The 24,155-nt window shown below is 47.7% G+C and overlaps 1 protein-coding gene and 1 long non-coding RNA gene across 3 annotated transcripts in view; one reads left to right on the top strand and one right to left on the bottom strand.

Moving 5' to 3' along the window:
• The window catches only part of TNR (tenascin R), a 74,296-nt gene that overhangs the window by 18,321 nt on the left and 31,820 nt on the right, over nt 1-24,155 (top strand). The window contains exon 2 of one of the 2 annotated variants that reach the window (XM_088060371.1): nt 23,593-24,148. In XM_088060371.1, the coding sequence (XP_087916497.1) occupies nt 23,653-24,148 (496 nt within the window). In that variant the 5' untranslated portion in view covers nt 23,593-23,652. Of the gene's footprint in view, nt 1-21,620; nt 24,149-24,155 lie in introns of those variants that run through there. The other variant, XM_005528709.3, reaches the window with a different exon arrangement.
• On the bottom strand, nt 1,112-10,648 carry LOC148183653 (uncharacterized). The gene is made up of 5 exons (XR_015773345.1): nt 10,579-10,648; nt 10,328-10,428; nt 7,863-8,003; nt 1,660-7,573; nt 1,112-1,567 (listed from the first exon to the last, which is right to left on the bottom strand). It is a non-coding gene; the product is annotated as an uncharacterized LOC148183653 (long non-coding RNA).

A 24,155-nucleotide genomic window follows, 5' to 3' on the forward strand; every position in this document is an offset into this window, starting at 1 on the left:
GTGCCCCGCATCCCTCAAGGAGGGCACTGCCCCGAGGTTCACAGCAAGCTCAGCTCCGTTAGGTGCCCTTACAGGCAGGGAAGCCAAGAAATAATAGGAAAGTGATGCTGAAGTGCTTCATGTCCCTTTCTTTTGTTGCCTGTAAGCGAGCCGGAATTAGGAAGAATTCCCCCCGGTTTTGCAGGGGGGCACAGGGTGGTGCTGGGAGCTGTCAGCTGCACGGCTCTCCCATTCCAGTGCTCCCCAGTGGTGTCTGCACAGCATGGGGGGCACCCAGCCTCGGCTTCCTGCCCGTGCCTCTACCTACATTTCCCTGCACTTATTTATAGCTTCTATTTCTCCCTCTGAGTCCTATTCCCTCTTAGCGTTGCTAAACCAAACAAGTACAAAATCTGATAAGCGCAAGGTAGCTTTTCCCCCTGAGGGATACATTATTTATGAAGCTTATCGATTGTGGGAAATAACCCAGGGGCATTCCAACATGAACTACATCCCCTCTTACACCAGAGCTGTTAATTACCTGCAAGCTGCTCCCAGCTTCTCTGCCCACGGGGGTTAGGGATGTGAGGAATATCGCACCCACCTCTCCCCTGGCTCAGCTGGAGATGGGCATCGCTCCCGCTTAAACCCCACGTGCTGCATCAGTCATCCAAATTTGCCTGCCTCAGGTGCCAGCCATTGCTCCTGTGCTGCCTTTCCCTGCTGTAAAGGGCTCTTTAGTACCTCCTTTCGTATTTCCCTGCCTTGACAGTTCTTACAGGAAGCCATGAAGTCACCTCTCAATCTTTGTGATAAACTAAGCAGACCGAGCTCTCCAAAGCTGGTTTCCCATCCTTGAAAAGTTCTGTGACTCTCTCTGTAACCACTCCAATCTCTCAATGTCCTCTCAAGGAGCACAGGGACAGGACCTGCTGTCAGGGCTCTTGTCCTCTGCTGGATGAGGATCCAGCACAGCATCCAACCCCTCCGTGGAACCCTAAAGGGTGCAACCCACTCTGCACCAGTCAGGAAGCCTTTTCCCTCCTCTTAGTGCTGATGAAAAAGCTTCCGAGGGCTGCTCCTGAGTCCCCAGTGTGGCTTCTGGAAGATGAAGGAGGTATGAATGGAGCAGAGGAAGGTCTGGCAGCTCTTGGGGTGGGCACACAGCTGAAGCTATGGTGACAGCAACACCAACGGGATCACAGAACAGCTCAGGTTAGGAGGGACCACGGGGGTCATCTAGTCCAACCTCCCTGCTCAAGCAGGCCCTCCTGGAGCATATTACTCAGGATGTGTCCTGACAGCTTTTGGATTTCTCCAGGGAAAGAGATTCCACAACATCTCTGGGACGTGGTGCTCAGTGTCACACCATGAGAATTTATGAATCCTTGTGACAAAACCACTTTTGCTAATATCACACAGATAATCTTTTAATTTAAAAGGGTTAAAGGTCTGTAGAGCCATTGTCCAGCACCAGGGATGGAAAATCAGGCAGGGTCAGGAATGCTCCTCTGCCCAGGCAGGAAGCAGAGGGGGCACCACTGGCTGGAGGAGGTGGTCGTGCCTGGGAAGCTGCAACGGGGATGGGCTGAAGGATAACAGAGAGATAACATCAGTAATTAGGGCTGCAATGGAGATTAAGTGCTGGAATTGCAGAGGACAGGGAAGGGCTGTAATTACCTGCTCATGGCTGGTGCAGAGCAGTCTAATATCACTGACCTCGGTCTCAGCTCCCACCCCAGAACCCACTGCAGCTATGGTACTTCGGGGAGATGAGAATGGCTGATAAAGGAAACAATAACAGCAAAAGACTATAAAACCATAATGAAAAATAATTAGAATACAACCACAGGTATGGGGATAGTTAGGAATGCAGGGAAGGTGGAGGAAAGCAATGAGGAACATGGAGCAAGAGAAGCTGGTGATAGGCCTGATGGAGACACCGACTTGTCTGGATGGAGATGCAGTTCTCAAAATTGTAATGGGAATAATTATGACTGTAATGGGGTGGTAATAAAGATAATGGAATCGTAATTGAAGAGGGGATGGCTGTAAAGGAGGAGGTGCAAATAACAGCCTCGTAAAGGAGATGATAAGAAAGATAATGGATGGTAATGGGGTTGTTGTTAAAGGTAATGGAGTTATAATGAGGCGATGACTGCAGCAGGTAGAAGGGGATGGTCGGTTTAACGAGGACTATGATGCAGAGAAGATTTTATTTCTGATTCATCATGACAGGCTGTGCTGGAGCTGACCATGAGGCTAATAATAACTGAAGGGTCAATCCTTAAGACAAATGTAGGCATGCCATGAGCACGACAGGACCACTGTCCCTGGAGATGCAAAGTGGAGGTGCAGATGCTGGGGAGGAGGGATGCTGTGCTGCAGCATGAGCTACAAAGCAGAGGAGACAATAAAAAGCACTGTGACAAATGATCTGGGCAAGTCCTGCAATGTTTGCTTAAGGGCCAGGTTGCCCTTCAGAGTCTTGAACGGAGGAGACAGGGATGGGATGTGGGGGAAGCAGCTACTGATGTCCTCATGCCCCCAGTAAGGGCAGCCCACCACAAAGACAGGGATGAAGAGCCACTGCAGCAGAGCTGAGGGTGATGGGCACTAGCTGATGACCACAGGCAAGAATTAGGAAGGGCAGAACCGTATACAAAAGTGAGAACATCATCTTGCGGCAGCATAGGCACTGACTGCCACAGTGGGACAATTCAGGAAGCAGCTGATGACATCATGCATTGAGGTGGTTGTTTTAAATCCTGTGTGATGACACAGCTCTTCACTTCCTCCTAAAGCTCAGCTCAAGGTCCCCAACCACTCCTGCAGAGCAGGTCACCCTCCCAAGGCTGCTTGCCACACTCCACCAGCCAAGTCCCATCCCATCCCTGAGCCTGGTTCTCATGTTAGAGGAGAAAATTATATTCATTTCACTTCACTTGCCCTTGACAAACCCATGCCAGGTATCACTTTCTAACCTCATTATCCTCTGGGTTCTTACAGATTGATTGCTTAATAACATCTCCTTGCATTGCTCTGCTTTGAAGCCTTTAACTCCTGAAGCTGCTCCAGTGCAGCTCCCAGCCTGCCCTGCAATATTGGAAAAACCCTGAACACCTCCAAGGTTGGATTAGCTCTGGAAGTACACCCAAGGGGGAATTCAGCAGGTCCTGCTAACACCAGAACACCTGACTGCTCTAAACACCCTGGCAGGTCTTCTGCTCTCTGTTCAAGTTGGACTCCTGCCCCTTTTAATCATCCTTTCATCACCCTAATCATTATCTGGGTGCAAGGGAAGGCTGAAGCGAAGTCCACAATGAATCCCTTCATTTGAGCAACACTCTGGGGGCTTTCCTCAGCTCTCCTCCTTCCTGTGCATTTACAGAAGGGTTTTGGACAGCCCACTGGAGCTTGTTCTGCCCCTTTGCATCCCCAACTTGCAGCTGTGTAGCCACTGCTCCATGTGATGCCAGGTCTCTGGCATCAGGTCTGCTTTTCTGCAGCTCTTCTCTGAGTCTGAGGTCCATCAAGTTCCTGCATCAGCTTCCTCTTGTTCCTTGGGATGGGTTGTGGTGCCCCTAACGCAGTTATTTTAGGTAATTGCCAACTTCCCTGTGCTCCTTAGGCCCTTGGGTTACCTTCCCAGAGGTTGCTGCCTGATCCTCGGAGATTTTTGCAGCCCATTATCCTTGTTCTGCTGTTTTCACTCCCTTTCTTTTGGCATTCTTGGCTCCACCATTTTATGACTTATTTCCCGAAATCACCTTGCACTCCTTTCAGCCAGTTCTGCTCGATTACCCAAAATCAAGCTCAAAATAGCAGCTTTTCCAGTAGTCCTTGTTAGCATTAGAGAGGAGGTGTTGCACTGACACACCCAGGGAACCCAGCAGCTCTGTCCTGCTGTATCACTCACCGCGGAGTTTAAGATGCCATTTACCACCGAGCTGGAGGTCCTCTGGGTTTTAAGAGCCACTCACATCCACCCACCTCCTCCTTTTAACTCACACGAGGTCTGTCCCTCCAGCCTCACCCCTTTTAAGTTGCCCACACTGAAGCTGCCTGTTCCCAAGCCCTTGCTACAGGACAAACACGCCCCGTTCTTGGCACACTGCTTTCCTTCATTCCTTACTTGCTCTTCCCCAGCAACTTCTGTTCATCCTACCAAATCCCTGTAATGCTATTTAAGCCCTGGTCTGAGTAAGGTACTGTCTACATCAGCCTTTTTATTTTGCCAATGCACAGCCACATGTACAGATGTCACCCTGCTATCTTGTTTCTCCTCCCTTTTCTGACCTCACCACCACATTTTTTCCTGCCACCTGTTGGCATTTCTTCTGTCCTCCTGTGGATAAGTGACACCTCACTTTGCCAGCCTGTCAGCAGGACCAGTTTAGTTTTTCCTACTGAGGTGATCCTGACCTCCCTCACCAACAGGACACCCCATAAATATCAAGTGTCTCTGGTTCTGCTGGTTCCCAACTCAACCTGTCTCCATCAGCCACCTCTCAGCATATTTTACCCAGAGCTCTTCAAAACATTTGAATTCTGCCCCTGTTTCCAGCACGCAGCATTTAATTGGCCTAAAGTACCATCTGCACACATCCAAGTAGAAAGGGAGAAGAAATATCCTTCAAATGTAAAGGACCTGGGAAATAAATAGAAGACTTAACAGAAAAAAATATTAAGGGTGAGAAAAAAAAATGGAAAAAGAAGAATGCTGGAGATTGCAGCAGCCTCAGAGATAACCCAGGGACATTTTTTATCACTAAAAGTCCATTTTCAGTCACAGATGGGACTTTTTTCTCTTAATTGCTTTCCCAACAGCAAACCATGAAGTTGCAATAACCTAAATCACCAAAGGACAAAGCAATTGCAAGTCCTTTCTCTCCTGGACAGTTGCCAAATCAAACTCTGCTAGATACAGGGGGGAATAAAAAAATCACTACAACAGGTCTCCCAAAGGGAAAACAGAACAAGGGTGAAGGATAGGAGGGGAAATTGGAAGTGAAGCTCTGCTCGACTTCAGGATGAACTTGTGCACAGAGCCCTTAATGACTAACCTGCTGTAGCTGCCTGAGGAAGTTTGTAGAAAAACCTCCCATTTTTGTCATCACCAGAGGCTCAAGCCCTGATAAATAACAAGTTGGAAACTTTGTGAGCACTGTCATGTAATAGAAATCACGGGAGGCAATGGAGCTTTGAAGAGAAACTGTAATAGTCAGCTTTCACATGCTGTTACTTGGGAGGTTTGTACCAGAAAAACCTCCCTTATCACCAGTACAGGGAAGGCCAGGGAGATCAGCAGGAGTTTGTACAAGGATTTAAATAGATCAGGATATTTGCTGGTTATTTTGGAAAAGAGCTGCTTACCCTGCCTGATGTAGGAGAAAAACTTGGAAAAAGTCTAGAGCACGGAAAAAAAAGATGAAAAATCCATGGTAGTGCATGGAAGGCACCAGGACACAGCTAGAAAGGATCAATGGCTTGTCCAACAGCCCTAGAATAAAGCATTTAAGCTGTTTGGAGACTGCTTTCTCACAGAGCTCTCTGCTCAGCCAGTCTGTGAGTGCTGCAGCAATATTATCCACACCGAGAAATACCCAGGGTTGAGGGCTCCCACCAGTCTGCACATGAGTGGCACAATCCCTCCAAGGGATTCCCTTTAGGGATGGCAAGATAGAGACAAAGAACAAAAGCCTAGGCTGGGGAGAAAAAGAATTAGTCTGACCTGGTGCTGGCTGCCAGGGGGAGATCCAGAGCTGGAATTTTCTTCCTGGCTAAGGGAAACCCCACAGAGTAAGAACTGAACTCTCCTGTTGCTCTCTGCCACCTGCTCCTCTCTAAGTTCCCAATCTTGTGTCTTCAGAATCTCCAGGCACCTGCCAAAGCCCTTCCAGGCTCTGTGATAAGCCAGGAATGCAAATCTGGGTGCAAGGCTTGTGTGTGAGGTGCTGTGCTGGGAGCCAGAGGCACTGGGGTGTCTGCAGCAATGGGACCAGCTCCTGCTGCTGATGGCATCACCCACATCCTCCCCCTCCATCACAGGGACACATCCTGCTGCCATCAAGGGCTTAGACAACCTCGAATTGTGGCAGGAGAGTAGAAAACCCAAATGTATGAAGGCATTAACAGCTGGGCCTAACCTCAGGGTGCTTCTGAAATAGAGTAGAAAATAGAAAGGGAAGTGAAATCCCCATTATTCAGGAGAAGAAATGATGTTATTTTGGCTTTTGTAAATGCCTGTGTGTTGGTGTACATGGTTAAAGCTCCCTGAGAATCCATACCCTATGGGAAAATCCTACAGCATGCAATAGCAGTGCAGCTAATGGAATTACCCTGAAATCTGCAGGACTTCACAGCTCTTTCTAATAGTGGTTTTAACCATCTACTGCAGGTTTTCTTAGGGCAGGGAGAATTATTCTTGCTCTTTCATAGAGTAAGATCCACGAGAACCAGCAGGAAAACCATGTTCTATTAAGTTCTATTGCTTTTAAGGGTAAAAAAAGGCCAGGAAATATCAGTCAATATACATTTCCCTGAAGTTATAGTTTCTTCTTCCTTTTTGGTTTAAGTTAGGATTTGAGAGTTGGACTTTCCACTCCTGGCATCCCTGGTCATTTGGTTTGGAATAAAAATCAAGTATGTCACAGTCAAGAGCTGAGACCCAGCTTTGGGCTGAACCCAAATGTACAGTTTCCAGTTCAGGGTTTGCCAGACAAACAAACAGAGGGGGTTTTCATGGCCATTGCTTTGGTGTACAAGTAGTGAGAGATACATCCTTCTTTATAAAAGAGCCAGTAAGAAAGAACTGGGCAAAACTTTACTGGTAAACATTTCAAAAATGAGAGCAAAACCATCTCATCCTCATCACCCTTAACTTAATCCTAGGAGGAGAAGGAGGAAGAGGAAGGGGGCTCTCTGACACAAGGGAGGCATCCTGCAGAGATGGGGCTGCCTTTAAATTTCCTGCAGCATCACAGGGCCCCCAATAAAGAGCAGTGTGGTGGCACATCTTGGGGGACACCTGGCTCTTGGGTTTGTAATCTCTGGCTTGGAGCTGCTCAGTGTGAGGAAAGCAGAGCAGCCAGCCCAGTCACTCCCACACACCCCCCACTCCCAGCGATGCTCCTTGGCAGCCTGCTCACTTTAAAACATAGAACAGGTGCTGCAAAAAGATCTCCACATCCTCCCAGCCATTACCCTGACCGGCCTGCAGCCCCAAGCAGTGCTGCCAGGGGTGCAGGTGCTGCATGGGAGCTGGGTGGAGACACCACAGAAGCTGCTTTTGGTGCGGTCAAGTCCTCCATGCTGCCCTTGGCCAGACCTGTCTTCAGGGAATCTGATTTTCCTCCCGTGGTGCAGAAGCAGAGATACACAAAGCACCTGTCAACACCAGGATGTGCCGTGTGCACAGCTGGGAAGGAGGTTGTCTTCTCCAAACACCACTGATGAGCCCAGGACATCATTTCCCATGGCAGATGAACACCTGAAGTGGATACATGAGCTCTTTCACCTGGGCATCAGCTCAGTCTGAGTCAGCCTTCAGGCAAACACCAGCAGCCCTGACATTGCACCCTCAGGGCTGCATCTAAAAATAAAATTAGAAAGGGAAAAAAGTACTGTTAGTCTCAGCTCTGTTCCAGAGCCCCCCAGGAGACACTGGGATTAAGGGGAGAGGAGATGGCAAAGCCCAGGAGGTTGGAAGTACAGCTCTGGAGTGTGCTGGGTGTGCAGCAGCTGCCTCCCACAGCAGAGGGGATGCCATCTCCCTCCCTCATCTTTAGGGAGGAAAGATAAAATGAAGCAAAGGAGACATCCAAAAGGCCAAGCCAAGCTCCAGTGCATAAGGCTGTGATCACCATGCTGTAAATCCTCACCTGCATCCCTCAGGTTTTGTGCCAGTGCTGCCTCCTCGCAGGCTTGGTCGCACTCTCTGGAGTGGTGTAGGTGGGAGATTTCTTCTCCCCTGGCAAGCTCAGCTCACAGGCAGCATCTGGCTCTCCACAAAGGTTGCTCTGCTTTGTTAACATCAGCACTTCAGCCAGATTTGGCAACAGGAAGCCAAGACTCACCAAAATTTGGCTTTGCAATAATTTCTCCTCCCTCCCCCTAGTTTAAGTTTACTTAGAAAACAAGTTCTACTGAAACATGGCTTGAAAGATTTCCTTTAAAATAAACTCAAGCTTCTCAAGCCCCCTCAGGGCCATTTCTCAACCAAAACTGTACAAAGTTTAACTCCATACAAGTTTGTGAGCTGATTTGATATGCCTCCATCTGCCTTTGCCCACCAACACCGTACTCCAGCAGGCACCCTGAAGCCAGGGGCTGGAGCAGTGCTCACAGATCTGCTCCTTGGTCCCAGGCCCCATTTTTCCATGCATTTGGCAGTACATGATGGTCCCTTCCAGAAGCCAGTGTACTTTCTCCCAGCCCCAGGAAGGGACTTTCCCAACTGATACGGTTTTATGGCTGTTTAAGATTTTATTTAAGTTCCTGCTGTCACAACAATTTAAAAAAAATAACTTTTCATGTTTCAAGGAAGGCTGGCATGAAATGCAGGCAAGTTTCCATCATCTATTCCCCCACCCCCCAAAAAAAAACAACAACCCATCATAGACTAAATATAAAGAAGGTTTTTTCTCAATTAGGGTGGTGAGGCACTGGCACAGGTCACCCAGAGGAGCTGTGGATGTGCCATCCCTAGAAACATCCAAGGCCAAGTTGGAGAGGGCTCTGAGCAGCGTGGTGTAGTGGAAGCTACATAGCATCCCCACAGCAGGAGGGTTAGATTAGATATGCTTTAAGGCCTCTTTCAGCCCAAACTATTCTGTGATTCTATGAAGATCCTGTGTTGACCAGAACATAATTACAGACCTGAAGTAGTCAGCTAGAGCAGTGTGCACCCAGCAGAGCCACCACAACTCTTGGATGGATGGATCCCATCGACACCAACTCGTTTTACTTTAAAATTTTGGGCTTCCTAAACTAGCAAATCCTTTTCTTTTCAAACTCATCTCAACATAAACTTGCATTTTCCTGTGGTAGGAAGTGCCTGGTGAGACCACAAGCATGTTTGCTACAGGCTGGATGGGGCCACCATGGGTGCACCTGTGGTTGCGGTCCAGCAATAAAGCACTCATAGGTAAAAAGCCATCATCTGTCCCATGTCTCCAAAGCCTTTGTGCATCTCAGCCATTACTCAGTTTCCAGGCTTTTTCAGAACTGTTTCACACCACCAAAGGCTCAGGTCACACATACTCAAGAACTCCATGGGAATTCAGTGGTCACTGGAGTGCTTGCCAAAAAATATAAATATTAGTTAAGCTCCTTGGAAAGGCAGGTGCTTTAGGGGGGCTCTATCATATTTTAATCATGCACAGGAGCATTATCCTGTGGTTTAAGTATAGCAAAAATGCAAAACATGATCTCCAGCAAGGATAAACAGAGTTTTGTTGACTTTCTGACTGAGTTTTTAATCAGTTGAGGGAGAGTGACCATGGCAGCTCAGGGGAAGCAGTTCTGTGTCTCAGTGTCCAACAGCTTCTCTTTATCCAGATGCAGCAAGATCCAACTTCCATCTTTTACAGCCACACTCATCACTTCCCAGGGCAATAATCCAGGAAATACACCCAGAAAAAGCTCTGGAACATCTGGATTATGCTTTCCTTCTGTGCCCAGGGCAGAAGTTTCCATGTCCCCAGCACCCCTAGATGGGGACAGCACTGTTGCCTCTTGCGCCTCCTGACTTTGAACAGAAAGCATTTTAACTGCCTCCAACTGTTCCTCTAAATTCTGTTTAGACCATGTCTGTATGCTCCAAATCACCCATTTTTGGGCAAATAGGAAGGCTCTCAGGTCACCCTGGAGGGATAGAAAAGCCAGTGACAGGCACTGGCACACTCAGAGCTGCACAAGCAGCTCAGGGCCAGCATCAGCTGGGCACACCATGAAGTCCTGGCATGAACCAAGCCCCCTCAAAACCACTGATGGGGAAACGTGGAGAGGGCAGACAAATGATGTGGTAAGATTTTCCCTCCCTGCTTTTCCCCATCCATGTTTGACAGCCAGCTGTGAGAAGCTTTAGACTGCTGGTTTTTAAGTGTCATTTTTTCTCAGGGCGTGAAGATTTAAAGACAATATTTGAGTCTTCTCCAAACATGTGGCTGTCTTTATGATTAACTGCTATGTCCTTCAATGGCCCTGGCTTTGCATAGATCAAGGGTTGACCATATGTCTAAAAATAGAGACTATATATGTTTCTATTTTATATAAATGTGAGATACAGAAGACAGCACAGCACTGTAGAAAATGAGACAGCAGAAAATCAACAGAAGAAGCACACCTGATCTGCAGAGCACAAGACCCAGGCCACAGAAGATTGATGCATTTCCTCCTCTGTGACTCCCAGGAAGGCAGCACATGAATGGCATGTTAATGCACACACTGGAACGAGACAAAGGCATTCCTAGTAAGTGCTCTAGTAAATATGAAAGACAACTTCCCATGGGCACCACACCAAACTTGAGACGTTCCTCTTAAAGCACTAAAACCCCCAAAAACCCAACAAACCTTTTCCTCTCCTTCTTACCCTACCTGTCCAGGATGTCACCAATCCCTCCTGCAACACAATCCTCCACTCTTGATCTACCTCAGCTGACATAGATGAGCACAGACATTAGTGGAGGCACACAAGCTTAAAGGATTTGATCCACAGCGTAATTAGCAGCGGCTGGCACCACCCCTCTGATCACCCATCTCACCTGCCAGACCTGCAGCAGTTTTAGAAAGGAGAAGCACAGGGAGAAGAAGGTGGAATTTCAAAATAACTATTAGCAATGTTTGGTGTTTCTTTACTTTCTCCACAGCAGCCAAGGCAGGCCTGTGTCTAGCAGACTCAATTCTCTGCCAGGAAAAAAAATCATATATGAAAATTATTAAAATTATTTACAAGCAGAAAATCTTCTGTTGAAGCATCTTGCAGCACAGTACAAGCACTAACAAGTGAAAGACCCTCTGTGAGGCACACCAGGACACTGAAGCTAAACACCAGCCATGCTCTAGCTTTAGGGTGTTCATCTATTTGAGCAGAGGAGGTCTGAGATGAGTAAAGGCAGTCCTGGCTTGCTGCCTGCCCCTGGCCACAGGGTTTTGGCCATAGTGGTTGGGAAGGAAATTTGTGGTAAAAGCCCAGAACTTGTCATGTCCATGTGCTGCATGAAAATAAAGTTTCCTCCACGTGCTCCCCAAGCCCTACAAAGCTGAATATGAGGGGGAAAAAAAGCATGTCAGACTCGTATTGATCTTCCAGCCAAGGCTTGCATTGAAATAACATTTTTTCTGCGTACTCCACTTCTAAGAGAAGGCAAGGAACCAGAGACATCACAGCTCAGTTGTATCTCCTAGAGATCAGCTAAATCCTACATTAGACATGTCAAGGCCAGCCAAGAGAGGAAGAGAACCCACACAAATTTCTGGCCAGATTGTAAAATTAATTTTTTTCCACAATTTGGGGAGTGGAGTCATCCCTGTCACCCTCCCAGCCAAGCCCGTGTCTGAGGGGTCTGTTTTCCTTTCTCACGGGCATTTCAGTAGAGTATTTTGGACTTTGAGAAAGAAAAATGCTACATAGAAAGTTCCACCAAAGTAAGAGGACTTTGAGTTCTAAAATACCTATCTAGAAAATTAGATTGGCAGCTGTTATGGTCCAATTTTTAAAGTTCTTAGAAATGCCTCTGCCTGAATTAAGGTGCAAATGAGACCATATGCCAAAGTCAATAGTACGGATTTTATTTGATAGTAAATACAAAAGAGAGAGAGGGGAAGAAAAAAGTAGGAAAGGGTGAGGGGACAGAAAGAGAGTAGCAGAGACAGAGTAAAGAAAATGTGACCCCTCCATGGATCCCACTGGTGTCCCGATGATCCTCTCCTGCTGGTCTTCTGGTGCTGAGGGTCCCCCAGAAAGCCCAGAACCCAATGGGTTGGGATATCTCAGGCCAGGTGGGAATGCCCAGGTACCTCCCTGGGGGGATGCAGTTTGACACAGTCTCCTGCTCTGGGTCTGTGGCATCGCTTTGCATCCCGTGCAGTCCTGTGGTGCAAGGCCTTGGGAATGAGTCTGGGGAGCACTTTGGGGGGTCTTTGATGGATTCTGACACCCCCTCAGCTGTCTCCCACGTGAATGTCCTCTGGATGTGGGGATAACCCTTTCAGGGGTTGGGGTTCCACAGCTGGGCTGGTTTGTGTTACACCACACACCTGAAACCTCCTCCTCCTCCTCCCCCCTTGGCTGGGGGCAGCCTGTGCAAGCCTGGCCTCTGTGGTCTGCCCCACCCCAAACCCAGCCAGGGATGATTTTCTGCTGTGTCTGGCTTTCCTGTGGATGCATTCTTTTCCCTCAGCCCTGGTTACTTCTCTCCAGACCTGAGGTGATTGAACCAGAGCCCCCCCTTTATCTTATCTAGGCACTTTAACTCACAGTCCAAGGCTCCAGTCAGGCATCTTCAAGGAGGGGTGGACTTCTGTGGTTGTAGTTTCTTTATACAGTTTTGTTATAATGGGCAATAATAATATATAAAGGGTTTAAGGTATGAACTATTTTAGACCCTGACAGCAGCACAGAAGTAAACTTCCAGCAGCTCATGGTACTGCTCTGTAGGCTGTTATTTCAATATTTCATAGGAAACTGCTCTTGCAGTTTTGAAGCCGATCCCCCTCATCCTGTTACTCCAGGTTCTTGTTCCAAGTCCCTCTCCAGCTCTCTTCAAGCCCCTTTAAGCAATGGAAGGGGCTCTGAGGTCTCCCTGGAGCCTTCTTTTCTCCAGGCTGAACACCCCCAGCTCTCCCAACCTGTCTGCATAGCAGAGATGCTCCAGGCCTCAGAGCTTCTTCATGGCCTCCTCTGGATCTGCTCCAACAGGTTCTCTTTCCTCTGCCGTGGACACCTGGGCCAGATGTCCACTCCAGGGGTGGGACCTTGAGTAGAGGGGCAGCATCACCTCCTTCACCCTCTTTGCACACTGCCCCCCCAAGGATGAGAGTCGCTTTCTGGGCTGTGAACACACTGCCAGCTTTCATCTGCCCAGCCTTTCATTTGCCATTACTTCCAAGAACTTCCCAGGGTTGCCCTCTATCCCTTCTTTCCTCAGCTTAGCAGGGGTTGCCCCAACCCAGATGCAAGGCCTTGCCTCTGACCTTGTTGAACCTCACGAGGTTCCCATGGGCCCTCTCCTTGAGCTTGCCCAGCTCTCTCTGGATGAAATCCCTTCCAGCCCTCTCCTGTTTGGTCTGTCTGTGTGAGGAACAGTCCAAGTCCACCTCAATTAGCAGGTTGAGTTTGCCTAATTTGACAGGGCTGTCCCACTCCCAGCAGGCACCAAGGGGCATTTGCTCCTCACCCTCTGTAGGAACAGGATGCAGCCAGTAATTCCTCAATTTTAAATTGCTGCGCTCAAACACTGCAAATATTTTTGGCTGTTTCCACTGCTGCAGTTGCTGCCCAAGAGATCTCATTTCTCAGTTCAGCAAGCCCTACTCAAATGGCCACAGCGTGTTATTTGTCATTATTTATCTATTGCTTTGACCAGAAGTGAAGGACAGCAAAGGCAGGCAAGAAAGTGTGTTTCAACTGACTGGTTAATTTTGGCTTAGAAATTATAAAAGTCTTGGAAATGCAAAGTGCTGAGCCAGAACTCTGGGACACTGGGGACCAGAGGAGTCAATCCAAAGATGAATTTTGAATTTCTTTCATGAAAGGACTTAAATCACTGTCTGTCACAAGATGTAAGAGGTCTCCCTTCATCCTAAGTCTTAGATCTCCACAGACTTCTTCAGCATTAAAACAGCCTTAAAAATTGATTGTAAATGTTTGCTTGTGAACTAAGTCTGTACCCAACACTTACAATACTAGTTGGGGAACTAAAGTGAGCAAAACCAAGCTCTTGCTTAAAATACATGGCAAAGCAGTGGGCTGGCTTCCAAGTTCTTGTGTCCCACACCAGCTCCATGAAATTATGCTATGCATTTATATCCACTCCTTGATGAGGCACTTACCTATTATAGGGCAGTAAAACCCTAACCTAACTCCAATCTTTAGCTGGTGCAAGCCCACATTGACTACAGCGATTTTCCCCTCCCAAGGATCTTTTTTATCTCTGCAGTAAAAGTGCTGAGGCTATTTCCAGTTCTTCCACAGGGATGTAAAATGGGGAGAGATATGGGTTTTGCCACTTACCTTTGTTAATATGGTAGCCCAGGTTTTCTGCCAAAGTCCAACAGAAACAAATCTATTTTTAACCAAATCACTCCAGTTGAAGACTTCAAGGCCTGCTATAAAAATAACTAGAGAGTATTTTCTCTGGTGTGCCTTGATTAAAGCTGTTTCATATTCTTCTAGTGGCACCAGAGGCTCCATGCAGGTGCCAGCCAGCTCCTCAGATCAGGACATGTCCATGGAGGCCATCCCAGCTGGCAGAAAGACAAAATCTAAGGAAATCTGGGATTTGGACTGCACACCCACAACATGATTTATTGTACACTACCCCATCCTAAAAGGCCAGATCAGCTCTGTCCTACACCTGTGAGCCCCTCTCGCTACCTCAAGCCAGACAGGCTCTTGCAGGTTAGGAAATCTTTGAGTCACTGGGATCTCTGAGGTTCAGGAGTGCTCACAGTCCTCTCTCTTCCCCTATCCCCTCCTGCTATTCATCAGAAGCCTAAAAACAAGAGAGGCAAGAGGAAATTTCTCCCTTTGTTTTGCTTCCTGAAGAGACCAACTTGCAGCCCCCATTTTCCCATCTCCATGTCTTGAGATGTCACAAGAGGAAGGACAAGGGCCAGCCTGCAGTTTGGATTGTCCCACCGTGATGGCTGTTCCGGTCTAAGGGGAGGAAAACTGGGCAGGGAAGGTGATGGGAACACCTCACCTCATGTTGTTATACCAGCATCATGGGACCACAAAGGATAACCCTTGCTCCAGCACTCTTCAGGGATAACCAGAGGTGATTTACCTGGTTACCTCCAAGGTCCCATCTTTCCTGAGGAGACCTGTGGGAGATTCCAAGTGCTCTTTGGAAAGCATGTTTGAAGACAAAAAAAATTATTTCAGTGGTGGGATGAGGGCCTTGGTCCTGGGTTGGGGAAGCCACCTCTCCAGCACTGGGCTGGACCAGGGCTGGGGGGCAGTTCAGGGTGCAGCATCCTGGTGTTGGGGCAGCTGGTACCCATGTGCCATACCCAGGGCCATACACTTCCTCTCAGCCAGACTTCCATGGCACGCATTAACCTCAGGACATCTCCCAAATGTTCACCCCCAGCGTATTTCTTTCTTCAAGCCATGTCTGGGAATGCCACCTCCTCTCCATACCCTCACATGTGGCTGGTCAGTGGTGAGAAAAGCCCCAGATTAACCTACCTGACAAAACAGAGTCTGTCACCCTGCCTGGGAGAAGGAATATATCCAAACCTAGCCCAGCTGCCTGGGTGGGAAGAAGGTGTTTATTACTGTAAACTCCATATACATTATTTATCAAACAAAGTCTCTGCAGCAGGACTATGATTCATTTCTCTGCTTCAGCTTGCTCATGCTCTCTTTGATTGTCTTTTCAATGGGACATGATAGAAAATCTTTGCAGGCTCCTTGTGGTCACTGACCAAAGGTTGTCCCCCTCCTAAGGAAATCCTGCAGGTCCCCAAAGGGGTCTTGAACAAGCTTTTCCCAAGGAAAACCACCCTCCAGACAGCTTCACTGTGGCAGCTTTTTCCAGGTTCAGATCTGTTCCATAAGCATCTGCTGCTGCTCTTTACATTCCAGGGAAATTACAATGGGAAGGCGAGTAGAAAATATCAATTATTGGAAGGTTCAAACAGCACGATCCCTGCTGGTTCCTGCCAGATTGCATGTGCATGTAAATCAGCTGTAACGTGATGTTTAGTTTGAGTAATACATTAAAAAGAAAGGAAAATCGGAATTTTTTCCAGTATGGGGCTTATAAAGCAGGTGGGGGAAAGTCACAGCATACTCAACTGTGATCACATCAGCTCTTCTTCTTCTCTGTGGTGTAAAATTGCATGTGAAGGGAAAATTAATGCAAAATGCACCAGATGAACATTCCTTTTCCATTCCCCTGACTCTGGGTAAGGGTATAAATGACTTGGCAAACTGAAGAGCAAGTTAAAAACTCTGCTTATTTGACTTCAGCAGGTGGGTTTGCTTTACTGAAAGCAAACCGAGTTCCCAGGGGAATGTGCTGCAATGCACTAATTATGGTTAAAAAAACCCTGGGGAAATAGTAGGGATTTTCCTCTGCTGGTCTGCAGCAGTGTTCTCCATTTAAATGTGGTTGGGGTGGTTCTATGGGGTGACAGAGGTTAAGATGCATCCAAGTTGTTCAACGTGACTTTGTGCTTCATTGCACACCCCTTTGTCCTCATCAAGGCATATGCTCGATCTGTGCTGGGGGTAATGGGTGGCAGCGTTTTGGCACAGGAGCATCCCAAGCCGGGTTTGCATCCGCTTCAGCTAAGCCCCGAGGAGGTCTGGATTGATTTGCAGGCTGTAATGCAACATGACAGCCAAGCACCAGCCAGATGAGCACGAGGACTCACTGCCGGCATCCGAGAGGAATGCTGGGAGCAAATGGGGAAAAAAGCCCAGTGCCCATGGCTGAGAGTGATCCAAATCCCCATGGCTGGGTATGGGATGTGAGTTCACAGCAGAACTGAGGTGGGATGAATGAACCATGCCTGGTTTTCTCCATGCAGGAGGATGAGTGGATACTACACTGACCAGTCCTGTCCTATCCTGACATGCAAGTCTCTGCCTGTGCATCAACATGCAGACAGAGTGATGACACTGAGTGGGGAATGGGAAGACATGACAAAGTCGTGGCTGTTGGAGAGGGAGAAGGGAGGTTTGTCTGTCCTGGGCAGCAGCACCTTTGCAGAACTGTGTTAGTGGAGTTCACATCATGCAGGTCCTGCATTACCCTCCAAAATTAATTACCAGTGCCTCCGCTGAAGATAAAACTGAAATCATATTTATTTTTGTGCTTACATTCTTGTTGCCATGTAATTAAGTGCTACCATGTAATTAAAGAGGATTTAGAGGATATTTATGCCCTGTGATGCTCCATAATTGCAGTTAATTTCTCATTTACAGCTTCAGAGCATCTCCAGTGGAGCTCCAGGAGCTGCTGGGGCAGGGACAATGGCCATCACAGGGCTTGGAAAGAGTGCAGAGCTTTAGCACTGAAGGCTAGCATCTTGAAAGGTCTGTCCTAAAATCTTGCTTCAGAAAGTTAAACTCTCCCCAGGCACAGGGCAGGAGTGATGACCCCAGAAGCACCATTATGGGCAAATGGGGTTGCTGGTGAGAACAGGAGATATCCCAGCCTGTGTCCCCAGTTCTCCCTTGTAAAACTCCTTTAACTCCCAGAGACACAACGTAAGGATGAAATAAACACTTCTGCAATGTGCAGGCCTACTGAGGGGGGATTTATTTCACAGCTCCATGTGAATAAATATATAGTGTGAAGTGCAGGATCGGAGGACTTTTCACAGGCAGGAAGTCCCAAAGGACAAGGCTGTCCTGGCAGCAGGGCAGCCGAGGCCATCTCCAACAGACATCAAATCTTAGTGTTCAAAGGGCCAGGCTGCCAAATACTTACCTGAGACAACTCAAAACACATGTCCAGCTTCACAAGGTGGTTGCCCAGCCTCACAAGGTGGTATGGAAGAGCTCAGTGTTAGCAGGTAGCAACTCCCATTAGGAGCTGGGATTTCAGGCACCACTGGACCCGGGGTGTAACACATGGACCCAGAGGGGAATGGGTCCCCTTCCTGCAGGACATTGCACACTATGGATGTTTATAGGTCTTTATATTGGTGCTGGAGAATAGAGGAAAGCCTTTGACCACGAGCCATCCTGTGCCACACCATGAGTTTGCAGCCTGTGCTGCATCCCAGCATTGCCCACGGAGCACTGGGGCTGGAAACAGTGAAGAGGGACAGGCAGTGGCCAGACCAAGTTCACTGCTAACAGCTTTCATTATGGAATTGGGCACCCACCTTGGTCTTCAGTAAAAGGTTGTGCCCACCTTTGCAAACCAGTCACAGAAGCAAGTTTTGCACTGAGAAAGAATTCTTTTGTGGAGTGTGGTTAAACTCAGTTGGTTTGAATGGGGAGATGATAATGTACCTGTAAATGTATATATATAAATGAAGACAGCACCAAAATGCTGGTATAGGCTCAGATTAGAGCTGTTACCCTCACTAAACTAAGACTTAACCTGGTCATTCCCAGATTTTGCAAGGGAGCAGACAGGAGGCAGGAGGCAGCTGTTGAGGTGAAGTCAGAGATGCTGGATCCTGACTTAATGTGAAAATTAAAGGAGATTCCCCCCAAAACCTCTGCACTAAGCTACTGCTTGCTTTCCTGTAGGAGTTTATAGAGGCTATTAATATATTCCATGGCAATTAAGTAAAAGAATATGTAATGAAAGCAAGACATAATGTAGGTTGCAATGACAGAGGTGTGCATGAATTGCATGAATTTTTAAACTGGCAGAATTTGCAATCAGTTGGGAGAGCTATAGATTTCTTCATCTGCATATAGTTAGGGAAAACTGATAAAAGCATCAAAGTATTTCATGCTTAAACATGTCAGCAGGGTGAAAAACATTCCCTGAGAGCTGCTTGGTGAAGCATGAAATGGAAATGGAAACAGTCAGTTGTGTTTCTCTGGCATGGTGCAGTTTTCCTTGTTGGTCCTCACCTTCAGCCCCGTAAGTCCACAGGATCTGGACTTCAAGTAACCACTGTTACAGTGGATGGTTTGCTGCTCTAAGCTTTCCACTTCCTTTAATTTCCCCAAAATCCTGCAACAACCTGTGTTTAGAGGGGCGATAAGGATTGCAGTTAAGCAGAGGGTGCAGAAGGAATTGATCAGGGAGGTTTCATTTTGTTGCATGCAGCAAGGACCTTCAACCTCCCCATGGAATTAGTGCAATGAAAACCTTTTTAAGCAGAAAAATTACGTATCAGTCAATCAATAATAACTGGGCACCAGTGCTGTTTTCCCTCAGAAAGCTGCCAGAGAGAATTGGTCTGCAGGACATGCTGCAACTCTACATCTGCTCAGGAGGATCCTACTGGTGCAGACCAGTCTTGTGACACCAAATTTGCAGCAGTTTCAGCTGCTGAGGAGCTGACCCAATTATTTCCACTATTTCTTCATTAGCAGCTGCTGCAATGCAAGTTCTTTCCAGTGGGACAGGAAAATCACAGGAGCTGCTTGCTGAATCACAAAGCAAAGCAAAAATAAGGTGCACACCACAGGGTCTGAGAATCCTAGAATCATTTGGGTCAGAAAAGACCTCCAAGATCAAGGTGCAACCATTAATTTGGTGCTGCCAAGCCCACCACAAAACTATGTCCCCAGGTGCCATATATACAAGTTTCACTAAAATCCCTCCAAGGATGGTGATTCACCACTTCCCTGGGTGCCAGTGCTTGACAATGTGTGCCTTGCCATGCACACATCTTCAGCTGAAGGACGTGGAACCCAGGAGAGATTTCAATGTCAAGGCAATAATGATGCTGATGGATGGGAATGATGAGTTGCCCTAAACCAGCGAGTACTGCAGCCTCGCTTTGGAGATCCCAAAAAACTCCAGAGCTGGGATTCAGATCTTGCAATGCAATCCATGTTAGTTTTCCAGCTGTGTGATCCCTTTGGAATGAAAAGGCTAAGGCTAGGAAGCCAACCAGGGATACCATGGAGCTGAATTTCCTTCCCAATGAAGCCAAGAGGAAAGCTGCATGGGCTGCATCTTGCCATAACATGGAACGGGCACCATATGCACTAAGCACTTGGTTATCTCCAGGGTGGTTTTGGCAGCCTTGAAAACCATCCATCAGCAGGGGGTTTTTGCTTGTGGAAAACCTGCAAGACACTTTTCAACACAGAAGTCCAAATGATACACCCACAGGCTTCCTGCTTCACCATACCCCGGGGTCACTCCCACCATTAACAGCAGTGGGAGCAAATCCATCACAGAGGTCTGGCTCCTGCCAGTTGTGCTCCAGCAGGGAACACATCACAGCTCTGATCACACGGTTCAGGGACTGCTGGGTGTTAGCAAATGCCTGCTTGCTTCTGCCATGCTGAGGAAGCAGGCAGCAAACTCTGTTTCTTGATGGTTTGTTGGTCAGCATCAAGGATGAGCACGGGCCTGAACTCTAAATAGATCTGATTTTCCAGTTGGTCATCTGCACCAAACAGCAGGGCTTGGGGTTTACCTGGTGTTCAGAAAAAGGGAATGCAATAAATGTACATAAATATATATACACACATAGCCATCTCTATATGCTCTGGGTAGATTAAAAGGTTTCTCAATGAAAAAAAAAAAATCACTTCATTTTCTCATCTTTACTGCCTTCAAAAACATTTTAATATACAATATATGGCTGAAGAAATAAATATTTTCCTTTCTCAAGCATCTTCCCAGACAACATTTGACTTTTTTTTTTAACCAAAGCAATTCATCAAAACTGTCATGAAAATAGAAATATTGTTGGACCATCCATTAAACTATCCCCAGAAAATGCCACAGACAAAACTCCTGGCAGCATATTCACTGTGCAGATCTGATGTCTCTGTACCCACTCTGCAAAAGCCCAGTTTGCATTTGCTACGTTCACATTGCTAAGTTATAAAAAAAGGGCTGCATATGCTGCTGGGAGATCTGGTGCTGCATTTTGGGGAGATGCTGTCCCCCCCACCCCCACAAACCACTGCTACATCATTAATGACTTTCTCAGCACAGCTGCTCTGAGCATCCACACACACAGGTTCCCTTTTGCATATGTTCTCACAAAGCTGCTCACACAGATACAGCCCATCAGCAAAATGTAAAAATAACTGAAAATATATAATTAGGGTGGATGCACTGTGGATTTAATAGGGGTTTTATATTTCTTCCTTTGCTGGCCCATAAGGCACAAATCCTGGATGGAGGGAGGCTGATGGGGAGGGAAAGAGAGAGCTTTGCTGTGGTATATCTTTGGCAAAACCCTCAAATATTTTTCTCAGTTTTATATTGTCTGTATTTTTTATTGAGCACTACAGAGAAATTGCAGCAGATTGATTCTTTCACAGCTCCCCAAAGCTGAAATGCTTTGGAGCCAAAAGCTCAATGCCTGCCAAACTTCATAATTAACTGTAATAACTCTTTAATTTGAACTTTAATTCAAACACCCATGTTTCAGGGGGATTGTAGGAAAAAAAAAAAAAAAAAAAGCAAAACAAACCAAAGGTAACTAGTTCTGGTAAAATATAGAATCAGCTCCAAGCTTGTGCTGTGCCAGAGGCAATTTGAGATCAGCTGTCCTATCCTGAGGGAGAGGAGACCACTCTGGGATGGAGAGGCATTGTCCCAGTCCAGCAGAAAGTGAAGTACACTGACACCAGTCACCAGGAAAGTAACAGGCTCAAAGCTGCCTTCACTGCCCTGGATGGGAGGTCTTCCAAGGCCACCTCTAGGGATGAAGGGATCAAAGCCATCAAGAAGGCCACCAGCTGGGAGTTTTATCTGAACCCGAGGACAACATAGGCATAATTAAAAAAAAAAAAACCAACAAAAAACCCCAAAACCAAACCAAACCAAAAACCTAATAGCAACTTAGGTAAATTTTCTCTAATGCAACCAATTTCACACATTAAATGGCACAGAAATTGGCTTCTTTTCCTTGTGAAGGAGGGTGGAGGAATATACAGCCCTAGATCTGTTCCCCCAGTCAATGGTTTTTAACAGTTCTGTCACTGCAGTGTGAGCTGGACTGGGAAGCATCAGGAGCACAGGAAAAGGAGGAATGTTCATGCAACTCCTCTTCCCAGGTAGACACGACTCAAGCTGTCAGACTGCTCATGCAGCCCCAGAGCTCTCCCAGCCCAGCCTGGCTGAGCTCACCATGATGGGTCCTTTAGGGAAAAGCAAACTGTTGACACAAGGAGCAGGAGACAGAGCAGGAGCAGACAGGAAATGGCGATGACAGAGCTCAGGAATGCATTCACAAATTTGGCAGGGCTTCAGAGCTGTCAGCCCAAGCCTCTGGGAAGAAGTTGAGGACTAATACAGATGTCTGGCTTGCTCTGGGTTGGAGGACACCAAGGAGCATCCACCTGCCATGTGGATTCAGCCTGGTTTGAGCCGGAGTCAGCCTGAACCGTGGTGACTTTTCACCGTTTCACAACTAAGAGCCCAACCAGTGATATATTAAGAGAAATCTCTGCAGCACTGTGCCCCATGGATGCCAACATTCCCACAGCATCATACCCTACCTAAGGGGCAGGAGTGGAATGCTGTGACTTGCCACTCAGAACTGAGAGCTGGGCAGCTGTAATGAATGTACTGATAAAGAGATTGAGATCAATAAGCCTGGCAGTTCCTACCAGCAAATGAATGGCTTTCGGTCTATGGGATACAGAGTCGTTAACTACCCAACCACCCTGCTCACTGTCATTAGCGAGCAATCGCCGTGTGTATCTGCTCACCCTCCTTTATTCCCCATCCATCTCCCACTCCCTCAGTCCTGCATGGAACTCTTCTACCCCCATCCAGTTCTGCTCACAAACAGGCTCTGACATGTCTCTTAAGGCAGGCTGGATCCAAAGAGGGGGAGAGGAAGGATTTCATTTCCCTGTATCTAAGCTGCTCCTGTAATCCTGCAAGGAGTCTTCCTTTGAAGCACTAGCCCAGCTCGGAGCAGCTGGCTCATGGCCACAATTACTTCCACTCCGAGCACACACAAAAAGCCAAGTGAGAGGCCAAGGAGGGGGTGCTGGGATTTGAACACCAACGAGTCAATCAAAGGCAGCCGGTGTTCGTTAGTCCCTGTGCCTTCCCCTGTCACCGCTGCCCCATTAGGCAGGGACAAGGAGTCTCCCTGTGGGTCAGCCAGGGCCACCCAGGAGCCAGCAGAGAGCCCAGGAGGCAGAGGAGGACTTGAGGGAGTCAGAGTCTGAGAATGCAGCCCCAAATTGCCACTTACAGAGCCTGTCTTCTGTGAGCATGGTCAGAAACACCCCATTGCAGGGTTATTTCCATTTTTCTTGCTTTTCCTAAAATCAGGGGGAAAAAGGAGAGCCTACCAAAGGAGTTTCAGGTGCTGTTGGAGAGAAACCAGCAGACATATTTTCATTCAGCAGTAGGGTAATGAGGGAGGCAGGGATGTTCCCCAGGGAGCTGGAGAGGAGCTCCAGAGCAGGAGGGCCATTAGAAACAAGAGACAGCAATTGCTCAAGGTTATGGCATTGGCAGAAGGTGGCAAAGTAAGATGTGGTAAGTGGCACAGACATGAGTATTTGGTGCTTTGATAGTACCAGATTCGTTGTTTCTTAAATAAAAAAGCAGTAACAACAAGAACCTGTCTTTGTCACTGCTCAAGGGCTATGACAAGGTGTTCCCACCCATCCAGGGTTGATTTAGGGTCCACCAAAGCCAGAAGGACTGCATGTGGTTAAATCAGCCCCACGTGTGTCTAGATAACTGCCTCTCTTTGCTGAGTTTCAAGCCTAACACCAACCATGCTCTTTTGCTTCTGTGTTCCCAGGTCCTCCCCACTCTTGGCTGACCCAGACTGGCGTGGAAGGCTCTTCCCTCTCCCAGGAAAATGGGGACTGATGGTGAAAACCCAGTCCTGAGGAATGTGGTCATCAGCTTCAACTTGCTTCTGCTGGGCGCTGTCCTCAAGCCTTTTGAGTGCCGGCTGGAGATGACAACAGAGCCAGCTGAGAGGACAGCGGTGGATGAGGCAGGTGGCCTCACCAACTGCAGCCCACCTATCAAAGAGCAGCCCATGGTCTTCCACCACATCTACAACATCAACATCCCACTGGACAGCTGCTGCTCCTCCATGTTCAAGTCTTCGGCCGAGGAGGTGAGTTCAGAAGACGACCGGCTGGCAGAGTACACGGAGCAGACCTCCGACAGCGAGAGCCAGGTCACCTTCACCCACAGGATAAACATGCCCAAGCAGGCCTGCAAGTGCTCCACCTCCCTCCCATCCCTGCAGGAGCTGCTGAGCAGGATTGAGATGCTGGAGAGGGAGGTCTCCATCCTCCGGGACCAATGCACCTCCAATTGCTGCCAAGAAAATGCAGCCACAGGTAGTAA

Source organism: Pseudopodoces humilis, chromosome 10 (assembly GCF_049639895.1).
Source record: "Pseudopodoces humilis isolate 2021_Gansu_Grassland_sample_001 chromosome 10, ASM4963989v1, whole genome shotgun sequence".
Lineage (NCBI taxonomy): Eukaryota > Metazoa > Chordata > Aves > Passeriformes > Paridae > Pseudopodoces > Pseudopodoces humilis.